Source organism: Pleurodeles waltl, chromosome 6, assembly GCF_031143425.1.
Source record: "Pleurodeles waltl isolate 20211129_DDA chromosome 6, aPleWal1.hap1.20221129, whole genome shotgun sequence".
Classification (NCBI taxonomy): domain Eukaryota; kingdom Metazoa; phylum Chordata; class Amphibia; order Caudata; family Salamandridae; genus Pleurodeles; species Pleurodeles waltl.
This window is the reverse complement of record NC_090445.1, coordinates 967840163-967854528: the sequence shown is the minus strand read 5'-3', so window position 1 is coordinate 967854528 and position 14366 is coordinate 967840163. Positions and strand designations below refer to the sequence as shown.

Here is a 14366-nt window from a genome sequence, read left to right as displayed (position 1 = left end):
TTGTTTGTGGTATGCATGGCAATGAAAAAAAACATGTGAAACAGACTCTTCACTTTTGCAACCCATCGGTCAGAACTTAGATCTATTGATGGAGCTGGACCATTTATACGTAAGGGAGCACAAAGGGAGAGACCCTATTCTAAATCTGATAAAAAGGGCGCGTGCAAATGGAGATAGTGCTACGTCCATAAAGGGCTCAAATTCGTAATGGCATTTGACTGCTAAATAACTATCGCACATAGACAATGGGACAATCTTGGCAAATTGAACGATCTGGACATTATGCCAAAAAGCATCCTTCAGCAACTGCACAGCATTTTTAGGAATGGAGGAAGGATCCTGCCAATAGGACCCTAAGCCGAGGTGAGTTAAGGACCGTTCGACATAGGCACACCATTTGGTCTTGACAATAGGATTACGGCCCACCAATTTAAGAAGCCTGCAACGAAATGGAACAAGGGCGTCTGTTGACCATAACCGGATCCAGAACAACAGGGGCCTTAAGGCGGCTATCTGCGAGATTGAAAAAAGGTTTAAGTCCATTCGGATGGGCAGAGATGGAATGCTGGAGGGAACGTTTAGCAGTTTTTTCAAGAACTGATTTTCTGCCCTTGCCAGATTCGCCAAGTCTGTCTCTGTTTCCAGGTTACACTGTAGTCCTTGTTTGGAAATCCAACAAATTTGTACACGTCGCAGACATGCTTTCACAGTCTGTTCTTTTTCTCATTTTTGCTGGTTGCAAGGATTATGTGTTTCAACTTACTCTGAGTTCTTGTCAGATTAACGACCACAAGTTGTGGAAGGCAAATGTATTGATGAACTGATTGTGTTTTGACCAGGCACACCTGGTAACGTTTGCACTACCTGGGGAAAAAAAGAATACATTTTGTTGAGCTGCCACTGGGCAGAGGTACTTTGTGTGATTTTGCTGTTGCAGAAGTTCACACGTGGAATAGATGTTATACAGTGGAAATGGGAAATGGTAAAATGGTGTTGCCTTTGCACATGCTGAAGTCTGTTCTCCTTCCATCCACAGCAGGACACATTCCAGTTTGTACACACAACCTTCAACAGGCGAACCCTACACCAAGAAACAATGACTTACATTCGAAGAGGCAATCATTGAAGCGCTCAGGATGTTTACAGTACCTAAAAAGCATAGGAAGTAAAGTGCACAACTTGCACAGCCCTAGTCCCCCTCACATACACCGATTCAGATCCTACAACTGATCTTCCAGATTGCTGAGCCCTTTCTCACAGGTGATGGAAAATATCCTTGGCTTTATTACATTGTTGATCACCAAGATGGTCAATCCTTAAAAATGCACCCATCCAGCCTGTTGCCTCCTTATGATATCCCCTCCTACCACTCAGTAATACAGCATGCATGGGACTGTCGCAAGGTCAAACTCAATGTAGTTGAGGAAGAATAAGGCGTCCTCAGCAAAACTCTGTCAAGCAGAACGTTCGGTAAATAACGTGTCAATGCTAAAAAGCATGTTGAAATTCTCGTCTGTGAAAACCAGGTTGGTCAGACCACATGTTGAGAAAAACTATAAGGCAGTTTCAGAGGACCAAATATATAGAGTGGGGGCAGTGCATATTTGACTCTATTCACTGATGGTCCATACTGCTCAGAAAAGAGCTTTCTCCAAGGGCAAGGGGATGCATCTCTGGCTAAGAGAGCAAGTGTAGCGATGGTAATGGCCAGAGGGTAGCTGTGGGAGTTGCTGAACAGTGGCCCATAGCCAGCTTGGTCAGGCTACTGTCTCTACATATCTCCCTATACTAATACCAATACTATACTGATAGTTCCCTATACTAATACACCACTAATCCTTTTGGGTTCTGGAGCAGTGCGCAACTTGCAGAAAAGTGCTTTAAGGCCTCATCAGGGGTAGTAAGCACTATATAAATGCAATTACAATAATCATACAATGTAAGGTACTGATACATGGTTCTTTTATTCTAGGTGCCTCCTACACAACATTTCATCCTGAAGATTAACCATTTCTAATTAATTGTGTACCTTGGGTCGAAACGTTAACAGAATTGAATGTGGACTGGTGTTTAATGCTGTTAGTGGTTTTCTGATGCCCATATCATCAGTGTTGCATAGAAGATCACATGATCCCTATCATTCACATATTTATATAGTGTCTTGAAGACAACACTGATGCACTTTATGCTCCCCTTACTCTTCTGCACTGTGTTATCACTTATGTGGTGCACCTGAATTATGAAAGTGGAAAGTTTTTTTTAAATCTTGTAAATTTTAGAAAAGTTTTGTTGGTCTGATTAAAATAAAATGTATGAATCGCATAACAAACTATGTGGAGGGTTTTTCTTCATTTGACCACTGGCAAGGAAGTCAAGGGCTACACTTCCCCGTAGGGACCACCTTTGCTGTTATGTAAGATCTAAATCAGGTTCTCTGCTTTCTACGAAACAAGCACTAGCATGCTCCACTGAAGGTATGCCTGGATTTGAGAAACCCAGCAGCACTTTCTAGATCTGCTTATTCAATTGGAGCACAGTTTCTGGCTGGTTTCAGATAGACTTAAGGTTAAAGAAGATTAAAAAAGGCACCAACACAGCCAGATTGTCAAGGGTGTTCAAGTTTACTATGCCAAGGCCAAGGTTCCACTTCCACTTGAGAGACACTATGGCTTTCTTACATAATATCCCACTTGCAGGCATTTGTAAATTTGCAACGTGGTATCCAATTCCCATTGTTTACCAAATATTACTTTGTGAACAGTAATGACAACCAGAAGTCATAAATTGGGTTAGCTGTCTCTAAAACTTAGTTTCAAACATCTTCCACTACAGCTGGAAAGCCACTGCTTTAGGGAGAAGGGCATTGTTGTAAAGTCTGTGCCAGCATGTAATCTACAAGAGCACATTCTGCAAACTGAAAACAATACTTAACACTAACATCCAGTTTGTAGTGCATTTGCACCCGTCTGTCTGCTGGATGCAGGGTCAGACAATGATGTTTCAATATTAAATACCTTTTAAATACATTTTTATGTTACGTTAGTATAAATAGACTGTTCTGCTTCTCATAACCACACATATTTATTCGTACATGTATGTGGAAAATACAATCTGAATTAGTGCATTGCGGTATTTCGAGTTGGGGGGAGGATCACATGTGACCTTGAAACCAAAACCTTTCAAAGAAAAACAACGTGCAATGTCTGCACCCAACACTAGATGGCAAAATGGTGCAAAGCATGCAGATCCTCAGCTCCAGAGGCAGGTTGTTACAGGTAAGTAATTTTTTCCGTATTATAAATGTCACTTGACATCATCGCAATTTCTTACATCCCTATCTCCAACAAAACTCCCACTTACGCAAGTGTGAGTATCATTTGTATTGGGAAATGTGTGGCAATACAGGATAGAAGAACATTTTGTTTTAATCATTTTTTCCTGTTTTTTTGCGTTCCTGTTGTAAACTAATGTCCACATAAAACTTTAATGTCCACTAAAAACACCTAGGTGGGCATTGTGGGTATTCCACAATTTTGGGTGGTATGAATGACACTTATTCATAGATTTAGGTTAAAAAATGGACAGACTTATTTTTTTGCCATTTTCTGTTCTTGCTATTGTTATCAAGCAATGGATGCTAGGTAGTTAGTGAAGAATCGTTGCACGCTGAAGGCTAATTTTTGCCTCTAGGTATTTCATGTTTTTAACAAACTAGGGAAGGTTATATTTTTTCCACCTGAAAGAGTCTGGCGAGTGTAGCAATGTACACCTGCCTTCAGTGCAAAAAGGTACACCTGCCTTCAGTGCAAAAAGTTAAAGATTAAAATATTGCTGCCCGTTTCTCTTGATTGAGATTCACTTTTTAGTTCAGTTATTAATTTTACTGTAGAAACTTCATTGGGCTACACAGACGAATCTGTTGCTGAATTTAGAATTGAATCTAGGTTTCAGACAAAGCTTTTACAGTTCACCCATGGTTTCCAAACATAGTTCCCCAGTACATGCACACAGAAGTGGTTTAATGACTAGTAATAAGAGAGGGAACCAAAAGCAATCCTACCACGTACACTGGCCCAATTGTTTGTAGAGTTCCATCTATCCCCACTTCAGCTCTAAACTCATCATATAGTGCCATGACCATTTCAATGGGTTTGTCATGAAGCCCAAATATGTGGAGGGTTGAAAGGTGTGTTGCCCATCCACTGCCACTACTGCGAGAGGGGTGTTGAACAGGTTTTCCCTTCCAATGATATGGTTGAACAGGTGTGTGCTCTCTACAGCTAGACTGCTTTGGAATGATGGATACAAGAGAGGATGACTGATTGATGGTGCCCCACTGACAATTTTGCGTAGACCTTGCAATTTAAGCGTATTAAGCAAATGTGCCTCTAGTTTGTAAATCAAGGTGGATCCTTGCCCCCTGTCAGTATCGCAACTGTAGTAGCTTTCATGGCATTGCTCCTTTAACTGAGGGTGTGAAATGATGAAAAGGAGGCTATAATGTTTCAGTAAGTTTCTCATAGTATCTTTCAGCTTTTGGAATTTTTGTAAAGCAGCTGGCACTCTAGGACAGTTAGGCTTAGGAGTTTGTTTCCCAATTATGAATTGAAATTAATAAAACGTCTATTAATAACCATTGCTCTTAAAGTCCCGATGGACACCAGGATAGTTTCCAAGCTAGGTTGTGAATCAGTCAAAGGTGCTATGCTGGGAAACTGTTAGAACTGCAACTTTTTTCCATACAGACCGACCGGTCTTGTTATCCCCATGTACCTGTTTTATCACATAGACCATTTTTGATTTCTTTAATTAAACTGTGTTTTTGGAAATATTTTAATTTTCTGTATGTTTCTTTTTCTTTCAGTACATGTTGAAGACATAATTTTTCACATGTTTCAATATATCCAAAAACTCCGTACTGAGGGACCTCAGGAATGGATTTTTCAAGAGTGCAAGGTATGAAAGGAACAGTGAATTTTCTTTTCTTTTACGGGTCTTCTTTTTATGAGAAATTTTTTATTGATTTTCGAAACAACACGTATGACTCTAACAAACCAAGCACATTGTAAACAGAATGTCACATAGCACCCCACAACCCACATGCACCTCAAAGATGTAAATATACAGTCCCTGGTACTATTCTGTTCCGCAGACTCAACTAGTCCTTAATGAGCCCACCACATGTGCTGAATCTTAGAATATTTGTAGGGACATCTGCATGCTGTGTGAATAGTCTCCTCCAGTTTCACGCACCAATCTATACCTCTCTTTTATTCGCTAAGGGTGGAGCACTGGCAGAGATCCAGTGTTTAGCTGCGTCGCTCTTAGCCACCAGTGTTTCCAGCACCACAAGTGCCCTGTCCCCCCGAGGACGACCGATAAACTCCAGAATAACCAACAGAGCGATTCTGGAGGCTAGCCTCCATATGCGATCCCACCACCCTGGATAGGATTGGGAATATTTAAGCACAGTACCGCTGTATAATGGGGCAGGCCCACAATGTGTTGAAAAAAGACCCTCTTGGAGACAGACATCGCAAGCATGCAGGGAGCTGCAAATACACATGCCCTTCAGATTCAGTAAGGTGTAAGATATGCCTGGTGCAGGTATTTGAACTGGATAAATTTAGCGGGATGGCCAACATCCGTGGTGCCATACAGGCATCCCGCCAATCTGCCTCCTCCAGAGGTCCTACCTGTTCCTCCCATCATGCCCTCAAGATACCCAGAAGCTCCCCCGCACCCCTCCTCAGTGCCAGGGGCTTCTCAGGCCTCTGGGACATCCCCTAGTCCTACCTCTAGCCACCAGTCTGACTCCCACAACCCTGACGCTGAGTTTCACCCTTTTAGGGCCACGTGTGTCATGCACCTTCTGAGCAGTGTTGCCAGACTGGGTGATTTCCCGCACAAATGGGTGATATTTTTCCGATTTGTGTGGGAGCCTAATTGTTGGGCGATTATTAGCCCTTCCTGCGGAAAATTGTTTGCGGGGCGGCGCTGCCGCCACAGCAGCGGACATGCACTGCCCTCACCCCACATGAGAATATAAAATGGGCTCTTCCTCAGTGTAGTGACAATGTGAGTCACATGAATCACACCGGCAGCAGCATGTGTCTGGATATGTGTAGTGCTAAGGCCATATTGCTTGCTAATTGGGGCAGAGGGCAGTCAATCTACTAGTGCGTGAAAGCGCTAACAATTGACAGCCTGGCCCCTTCCAAAAATTATTGGCCCGCCGCAGCAGGGGCCACATGCGCTGCAGCACAGTCTGCAGATTAGCGCAGTTGCACAGAACTGAACACCCATTAAGGCCAGAGGCTGCAGGAGTGTTAAGGGCACTGCATGACGCTGTACACAATATTATGATTAGCTAATAGGATTCCTTTCGTCGCAGTCCCACCCTAGGTCCAAGTGTTTCTGCGTACAGTATGTGCCACTTCTTTTCGTACTTAAATTGCTTATGTTTTGAAGATGTTTATAATGTATGTTAGTAGTACTCGTGCTTGGCTGTTTCCCGAGCCCAGAAAACCCCGGATGAAGGTGCAAGGAAGCTGCCTCCGGATGGAAGAAGCTTAGGATTCTGGAACAACGAAGAGGACTAGGAACTTCTCCTTTGGATGGAAGATGTCCCACGTTGTGCTGAAGGTTGCAGAAGTGTTCCCACGCAGAAATACCACAAACAAGCCTTGCTAGCTGCAAGGGTCGCGGATGAGGTTTTTGGGTGCTGCTGGGGACCAGGAAGGACCAGGATGTCGCCCCTTGGAGGAGGAGACAGAGGGGGCGTTCAGCAACTCGGAGTGCCCCCACAGAAGCAGGCAGCACTCGCAGAAGTACCGGAGCAGGCACTTAGAAGATTTGTGAACCGGAGCTGCCTCAGAGTCCCAAAGGAGCGTCCCACGACATCGGAGTCCATCTCAGAGGGTTGAGCACTGCAGGGCGGAGTGCTGGGGACCCAGGCCAGGCTGTGCACAAAGGAAACCTTGCAGAAGTGCACAGAAGCCGGTGCAGCTGCAAATCACGCAGAACACAGGTTTGCAGTCTAGCGTGGGGAGGTAAGGACTTACCTCCACCAAACTTGGACTGAAGTATCACTGGACTGTGGGAGTCACTTGGATATAGCGCCTGTGTTCCAGGGGCCACGCTCGTCAGAATGAGAGGGGACACAGAGGACTGGTGATGCAGTCTTTTGGTGCCTGCGTTAGCAGGGGGAAGATTCCGTTGACCCACAGGAGATTTCTTCTTGGCTTCCAGTGCAGGGTGAAGGCAGACAGCCCCCAGAGCATGCACCACCAGGAAACAGTCGAGAAAGCCGGCAGGATGAGGCGCTACAATGTTGCTGGTAGTCGTCTTGCTACTTTGTTGCGGTTTTGCAGGCGTCCTGGAGCAGTCATCGGTCGATCCTTGGCAGAATTCGAAGACGGAAGTGCAGAGGAACTCTGGTGAGCTCTTGCATTCGTTATCTGAAAAATTCCCCAGAGGAGAGAACCTAAATAGCCAGAAAAGGAGGTTTGGCTACCAAGAAAGGAGGATTGGCTACCAAGAGAGGTAAGAGCCTATCAGAGGGGGTCTCTGACGTCACCTGCTGGCACTGGCCACTCAGAGCAGTCCAGTGTGCCCCCAACACCACTGAATCCAAGATGGCAGAGGTCTGGGACACAATGGAGGAGCTCTGGGCACCTCCCCTGGGAGGTACTGGTCAGGGGAGTGGTCACTCTCCTTTTCTTTGTCCAGTTTCACGCCAGAGCAGGGCTGGGGAACCGGTGTAGACTGGCTTATGCAGAGATGGGCACCATCTGTGCCCATCAAAGCATTTCCAGAGGCTGGGGGAGGCTACTCCTCCCCAGCCCTTCACACCTATTTCCGAAAGGATAGGGTGTAACACCCTCTCTCAGAGGAAATCCTTTGTTCTGCCTTCCTGGGCTGGGGCTGCCCAGACCCCAGGAGGGCAGAATCCTGTCTGAGGGGTTGGCAGCAGCTGCAGTGGAAACCCCAGAAAGGCAGTTTGGCAGCACCCGGGTTCTGTGCTCGAGACCCAGGGGAATCATGGAATTGTCCCCCCAATACCAGAATGGTATTGGGGGGACAATTCCATAATCTTAGACATGTTACATGGCCATGTTCGGAGTTATCATTGTGACGCTGTAGGAAGTTGGCTCTGTATGCACTATTTCAAAGTAAGGAATAGTATGCACAGAGTCCAAGGGTTCCCCTTAGAGGTAAGATAGTGGCAAAAAGAGATAATACTAATGCTCTATTTTGTGGTAGTGTGGTCGAGCAGTAGGCTTATCCAAGGAGTAGTGTTAAGCATTTGTTGTACATACACATAGACAATAAATGAGGTACACACACTCAGAGACAAATCCAGCCAATAGGTTTTTGTATAGAAAAATATATTTTCTTAGTTTATTTTAAGAACCACAGGTTCAAATTCTACATGTAATATCACATTCGAAAGGTATTGCAGGTAAGTACTTTAGGAACTTCAAATCATCAAAATTGCATGTATACTTTTCAAGTTATTCACAAATAGCTGTTTTAAAAGTGGACACTTAGTGCAATTTTCACAGTTCCTAGGGGAGGTAAGTATTTGTTAGGTTAACCAGGTAAGTAAGACACTTACAGGGCTTAGTTCTTGGTCCAAGGTAGCCCACCGTTGGGGGTTCCGAGCAACCCCAAAGTCACCACACCAGCAGCTCAGGGCCGGTCAGGTGCAGAGTTCAAAGTGGTGCCCAAAACACATAGGCTAGAATGGAGAGAAGGGGGTGCCCCGGTTCCGGTCTGCTTGCAGGTAAGTACCCGCGTCTTCGGAGGGCAGACCAGGGGGGTTTTGTAGGGCACCGGGGGGGACACAAGCCCACACAGAAATTTCACCCTCAGCAGCGCGGGGGCGGCCGGGTGCAGTGTAGGAACAGGCGTCGGGTTCGCAATGTTAGTCTATGAGAGATCTCGGGATCTCTTCAGCGCTGCAGGCAGGCAAGGGGGGGGTTCCTCGGGGAAACCTCCACTTGGGCAAGGGAGAGGGACTCCTGGGGGTCACTTCTCCAGTGAAAGTCCGGTCCTTCAGGTCCTGGGGGCTGCGGGTGCAGGGTCTCTCCCAGGCGTCGGGACTTTGGATTCAAAGAGTCGCGGTCAGGGGAAGCCTCGGGATTCCCTCTGCAGGCGGCGCTGTGGGGACTCAGGAGGGACATGTTTTGGTACTCACAGTATCAGAGTAGTCCTGGGGTCCCTCCTGAGGTGTTGGATCTCCACCAGCCGAGTCGGGGTCGCCGGGTGCAGTGTTGCAAGTCTCACGCTTCTTGCGGGGAGCTTGCAGGGTTCTTTAAAGCTGCTGGAAACAAAGTTGCAGCTTTTCTTGGAGCAGGTCCGCTGTCCTCGGGAGTTTCTTGTCTTTTCGAAGCAGGGGCAGTCCTCAGAGGATGTCGAGGTCGCTGGTCCCTTTGGAAGGCGTCGCTGGAGCAGGATCTTTGGAAGGCAGGAGACAGGCCGGTGAGTTTCTGGAGCCAAGGCAGTTGTCGTCTTCTGGTCTTCCTCTGCAGGGGTTTTCAGCTAGGCAGTCCTTCTTCTTGTAGTTGCAGGAATCTAATTTTCTAGGGTTCAGGGTAGCCCTTAAATACTAAATTTAAGGGCGTGTTTAGGTCTGGGGGGTTAGTAGCCAATGGCTACTAGCCCTGAGGGTGGGTACACCCTCTTTGTGCCTCCTCCCAAGGGGAGGGGGTCACAATCCTAACCCTATTGGGGGAATCCTCCATCTGCAAGATGGAGGATTTCTAAAAGTTAGAGTCACTTCAGCTCAGGACACCTTAGGGGCTGTCCTGACTGGCCAGTGACTCCTCCTTGTTGCTTTCTTTGTTCCCTCCAGCCTTGCCGCCAAAAGTGGGGGCCGTGGCCGGAGGGGGCGGGCAACTCCACTAAGCTGGAGTGCCCTGCTGGGCTGTGACAAAGGGGTGAGCCTTTGAGGCTCACCGCCAGGTGTCACAGCTCCTGCCTGGGGGAGGTGTTAGCATCTCCACCCAGTGCAGGCTTTGTTACTGGCCTCAGAGTGACAAAGGCACTCTCCCCATGGGGCCAGCAACATGTCTCTGGTGTGGCAGGCTGCTGGAACTAGTCAGCCTACACAGACAGTCGGTTAAGTTTCAGGGGGCACCTCTAAGGTGCCCTCTGGGGTGTATTTTGCAATAAAATGTACACTGGCATCAGTGTGCATTTATTGTGCTGAAAAGTTTGATACCAAACTTCCCAGTTTTCAGTGTAGCCATTATGGTGCTGTGGAGTTCGTGTTTGTCAGACTCCCAGACCATATACTCTTATGGCTACCCTGCACTTACAATGTCTAAGGTTTTGGTTAGACACTGTAGGGGTACCATGCTCATGCACTGGTACCCTCACCTATGGTATAGTGCACCCTGCCTTAGGGCTGTAAGGCCTGCTAGAGGGGTGTCTTACCTATACTGCATAGGCAGTGAGAGGCTGGCATGGCACCCTGAGGGGAGTGCCATGTCGACTTACTCGTTTTGTCCTCACTAGCACACACAAGCGGGCAAGCAGTGTGTCTGTGCTGAGTGAGAGGCCTCCAGGGTGGCATAAGACATGCTGCAGCCCTTAGAGACCTTCCTTGGCATCAGGGCCCTTGGTACTAGAAGTACCAGTTACAAGGGACTTATCTGGATGCCAGGGTCTGCCAATTGTGGATACAAAAGTACAGGTTAGGGAAAGAACACTGGTGCTGGGGCCTGGTTAGCAGGCCTCAGCACACTTTCAATTGTAAACATAGCATCAGCAAAGGCAAAAAGTCAGGGGGCAACCATGCCAAGGAGGCATTTCCTTACAGACGCTATACATAGGTAGTGACCTATGTATAGTGCATGTGTGTAATGGTGTCCCCGCACTCACAAAGTCTGGGGAATTTGCCCTGAATGATGTGGGGGTACCTTGGCTAGTGCCAGGGTGCCCACACACTAAGTAACTTGGCACCCAACCTTCACTAAGTGAGGGTTAGACATATAGGTGACTTATAAGTTACTTATGTGCAGTGACAAATGGCTGTGAAATAACGTGGATGTTATTTCACTCAGGCTGCAGTGGCAGGCCTGTGTAAGAATTGTCTGAGCTCCCTATGGGTGGCAAAAAGAAATGCTGCAGCCCATAGGGATCTCCTGGAACCCCAATACCCTGGGTACCTAAGTACCATATACAAGGGAATTATATGGGTGTACCAGTGTGCCAATGAGAATTGGTAAATTTTGTCACTAGCCTGCAGTGACAAATTTAAGAAAGCAGAGAGAGCATAAACACTGAGGTTCTGGTTAGCAGAGCCTCAGTGATAGTTAGGCGCCACACAGGGAACACATACAGGGCACATACTATGAGCACTGGGGTCCTGCCTAGCAGGATCCCAGTGACACAAGGGCTAAAACAACATTCATACAGTGAAAAATGGGGGTAACATGCCAGGCAAGATGGTACTTTCCTACACAACTACCCCCCCCCCCCAACAAAAAAAAACAAAAAAAAAGGACAATAAGACTAGCCTTGTCCTGATGAGTCTTCATTGTCTAAGTGGAACTATCTGGAGAGTCCATCTGCATTGGAGTGGGTACTCCCAGGTCTATGTACCACTGTATAGTCCATTCCCTGTAGAGATATGGACCACCTCAACAATTTAGGGTTTTCACCTTTCATTTGTTTTAGCGAAAATAGGTTTGTTGTCTGTCTGAACAATAAAGTGAGTACCAAACAGGTATGGTCTCAACTTTTTCAGTGTCCAGATCACAGCAAAGGCCTCCGTCTCTATGGCAGACCAACACTTTTCTCTAGGGGGTCAACCTTCTGCTGATAAAAGCAACTGGTTGATCTTGGCCCTCAGAATTCAGTTGTGATAGTATTGCCCCTAACCCTAATTCAGATGCATCAGTTTGAACAATTAATTTCTTGGAGTAACATGGGCTTTTTAGGACAGGTGCAGAGCACATAGCCTGTTTGAGCTCCTCAAAAGCTTTCTGACAGCTAGCTGTCTATAACACCTTCTTAGGCATTTTCTTGCTAGTGAGATCATTACGAGGGGCTGCTATGAAGCCATAATTCTTGATGAATCTCCTGTAGTATCCTGTGAGGCCTAAAAAGGCTCTCACCTGGGTCTGAGTTGTAGGGGGAACCCAATCCATGGTAGTCTGGATTTTCCCCTGTAGTGGTGCAATCTGTTCTCCACCAACCAGGTGGCCCAGATAAACCACTTTCCCCTGCCCTACCTGGCACTTTGAGGCCTTGATGGTGAGGCCTGTCTTTTGCAGGGCCTCCAAAACTTTCCACAGGTGGACCAGGTGGCCATCCCAGATTGAGCTAAAGACCGCAATATCATCTAGATATGCTGCACTGAAAGCCTCCAACCCTTGCAGGACTGTATTCACCAACCTCTGAAAAGTGGCAGGTGCATTTTTCAAACCAAAGGGCATTACTGTGAATTGGTAGTGCTCTCCTATGGTAGAAAATGCAGTCTTTGGTTTTGCATCTTCTGCCAATACCCTGCAGTTAGATCAAAAGTGCTAAGATACTTGGCAGAAGCAAGTGTATCAATGAGCTCGTCTGCCCTGGGTATAGGGTGAGCATCAGTTTTGGTTACCTGAGTGAGCCCTCTGTAATCTACACAAAACCTCATCTCTCTCTTTCCATCTTTGGTGTGAGGTTTAGGTACAAGCACCACTGGGCTAGCACATGGGCTTTCAGAAGGTTCAGTCACCCCTAAATCCAACATTTTCTGCACCTCTTGTTTAATGCAGTCTCTGACATGGTCAGGCTGCCTACAAATGTTACTTTTGACAGGCAGGCTGTCTCCAGTGTCAATTGTGTGTTCACACCAGGATGTTGTACCTGGTACAAGTGAAAAGAGGTCTGAAAATTGTCTTCGGAGATTGATGCAGTTGTCTTTCTGTTCTGCAGTCAGACAATCTGCTAACACTACTCCCTCCACTAAGGCATCTGCTTCAGTGGTGGTGAAGAGATCAGGGAGAGGGTCACTCTCTTCTTCCTGTCCCTCATCTGTTGCCATGAGCAGGGTGAGATCCGCCCAGTCATAGTAGGATTTTAGGGGGTTGACATGAATCACCCTAAGGCAGTGGTCATCAAACTGTTTAATGCCGCCCCCCCCAGTTGAAAAATAAAAATCATTGGGCCCCACCTCAGAATTTTTTTAAATTATTTTATAAAGATGGCAATGTTTAAATATGTCTAGACGTATTTAAACATTGGAGTTAAGTAATGTTACCATTTTATTAGTGCAGTAACATGTTTCTGCTTACAACAAAACACTTATCTGTGTAATGCTTCTTTTGGTCACAGCCTGGAGCCCCCCCTGGGATCCCTTGAGGCCCCCCTAGTGGGGCCTGCCCCCCAGTTTGAAGACCCCTGCCCTAAGGGGACTCCTGGCAGTGCCCAGGTCTACCAAATAGGTAACCTTAACCTTCTTCTCAACAATTAGATGGGGTCCACTCCATTTGTCATGGAGTGCTCTTGGGGCCACAGGCTCCAATACCCACACCTTCTGTCCTGGTTGGTACTGGATCAGGGCAGCCTTCTGGTCATGCTATTGCTTTTGCAGCTCCTGGCTGGCCTGGAGGTTTTTACTGCCCTTTTTCATATACTCAGCCATTCTGGATCTTAGGCCAAGTACATAGTCCACTATGCCCTGTTTAGGAGCTTTTAAAGGTTGTTCCCAACCCTCCTTCACAAGAGTAAGTGGACCTCTTACAGGGTGCCCAAAGAGGAGTTCAAAGGGGCTGAAGCCCACTCCTTTCTGGGGTACCTCCCTGTAAGCAAAAAGAAGGCAAGCTAACAGGACCTCCCATCTCCTCCTGAGTTTTTCAGGGAGTCCCATTATCATACCTTGGCAGGTCACACAAGACTTGCAAAAATCTTTGGTGTCCTCTGACATATGAGGCCAGTGAAACATGGGGACAAGTCTTTCCCAAGTTTCCGTCTGGCCCAAATGCCCAGCCAAAGGATTGTCATGTGCTAGGGTGAGAAGAAACTCTCTCTACTGCAGGTGAATGACCAATCTCCTGGCTGCTCCAGGTTTTGGGTCCTTTGACTCTGTGTACAAGAGGTTGTCTTCCCAGTACACCCTATGACTGTCACTGACATTCCCATTTTGCTGCTTGACAGCTTGTTGTCTGAGACACTCTAATGTGGGACAGGATTGCTGTGCCACACTCAGCTCTTCCCTGGCAGGCCCCCCTCCACCCAAACGCTCAGCAGTGTCTACTGCCAGCTCCTCTGGTGTAGATTCTGCACAGGGAGGAAATTCCTCTTCCTCAGAAGAAGAATCATCTGTAGAGGGGGGATAGTGGGTAGGGATTTACCCTTGCTACCCCTAG

General features: G+C 46.9%; 1 protein-coding gene across 3 annotated transcripts in view; it reads left to right on the top strand.

Annotated features, from left to right (window-relative positions):
* IDE (insulin degrading enzyme) overlaps positions 1 to 14366 on the top strand; it is a 754741-nt gene that overhangs the window by 292140 nt on the left and 448235 nt on the right. For all 3 annotated transcript variants that reach the window (XM_069239810.1, XM_069239807.1, XM_069239808.1), the window contains one exon: positions 4865 to 4956. In XM_069239810.1, the coding sequence (XP_069095911.1) occupies positions 4865 to 4956 (92 nt within the window). The remainder of the gene's footprint in view (positions 1 to 4864; positions 4957 to 14366) is intronic.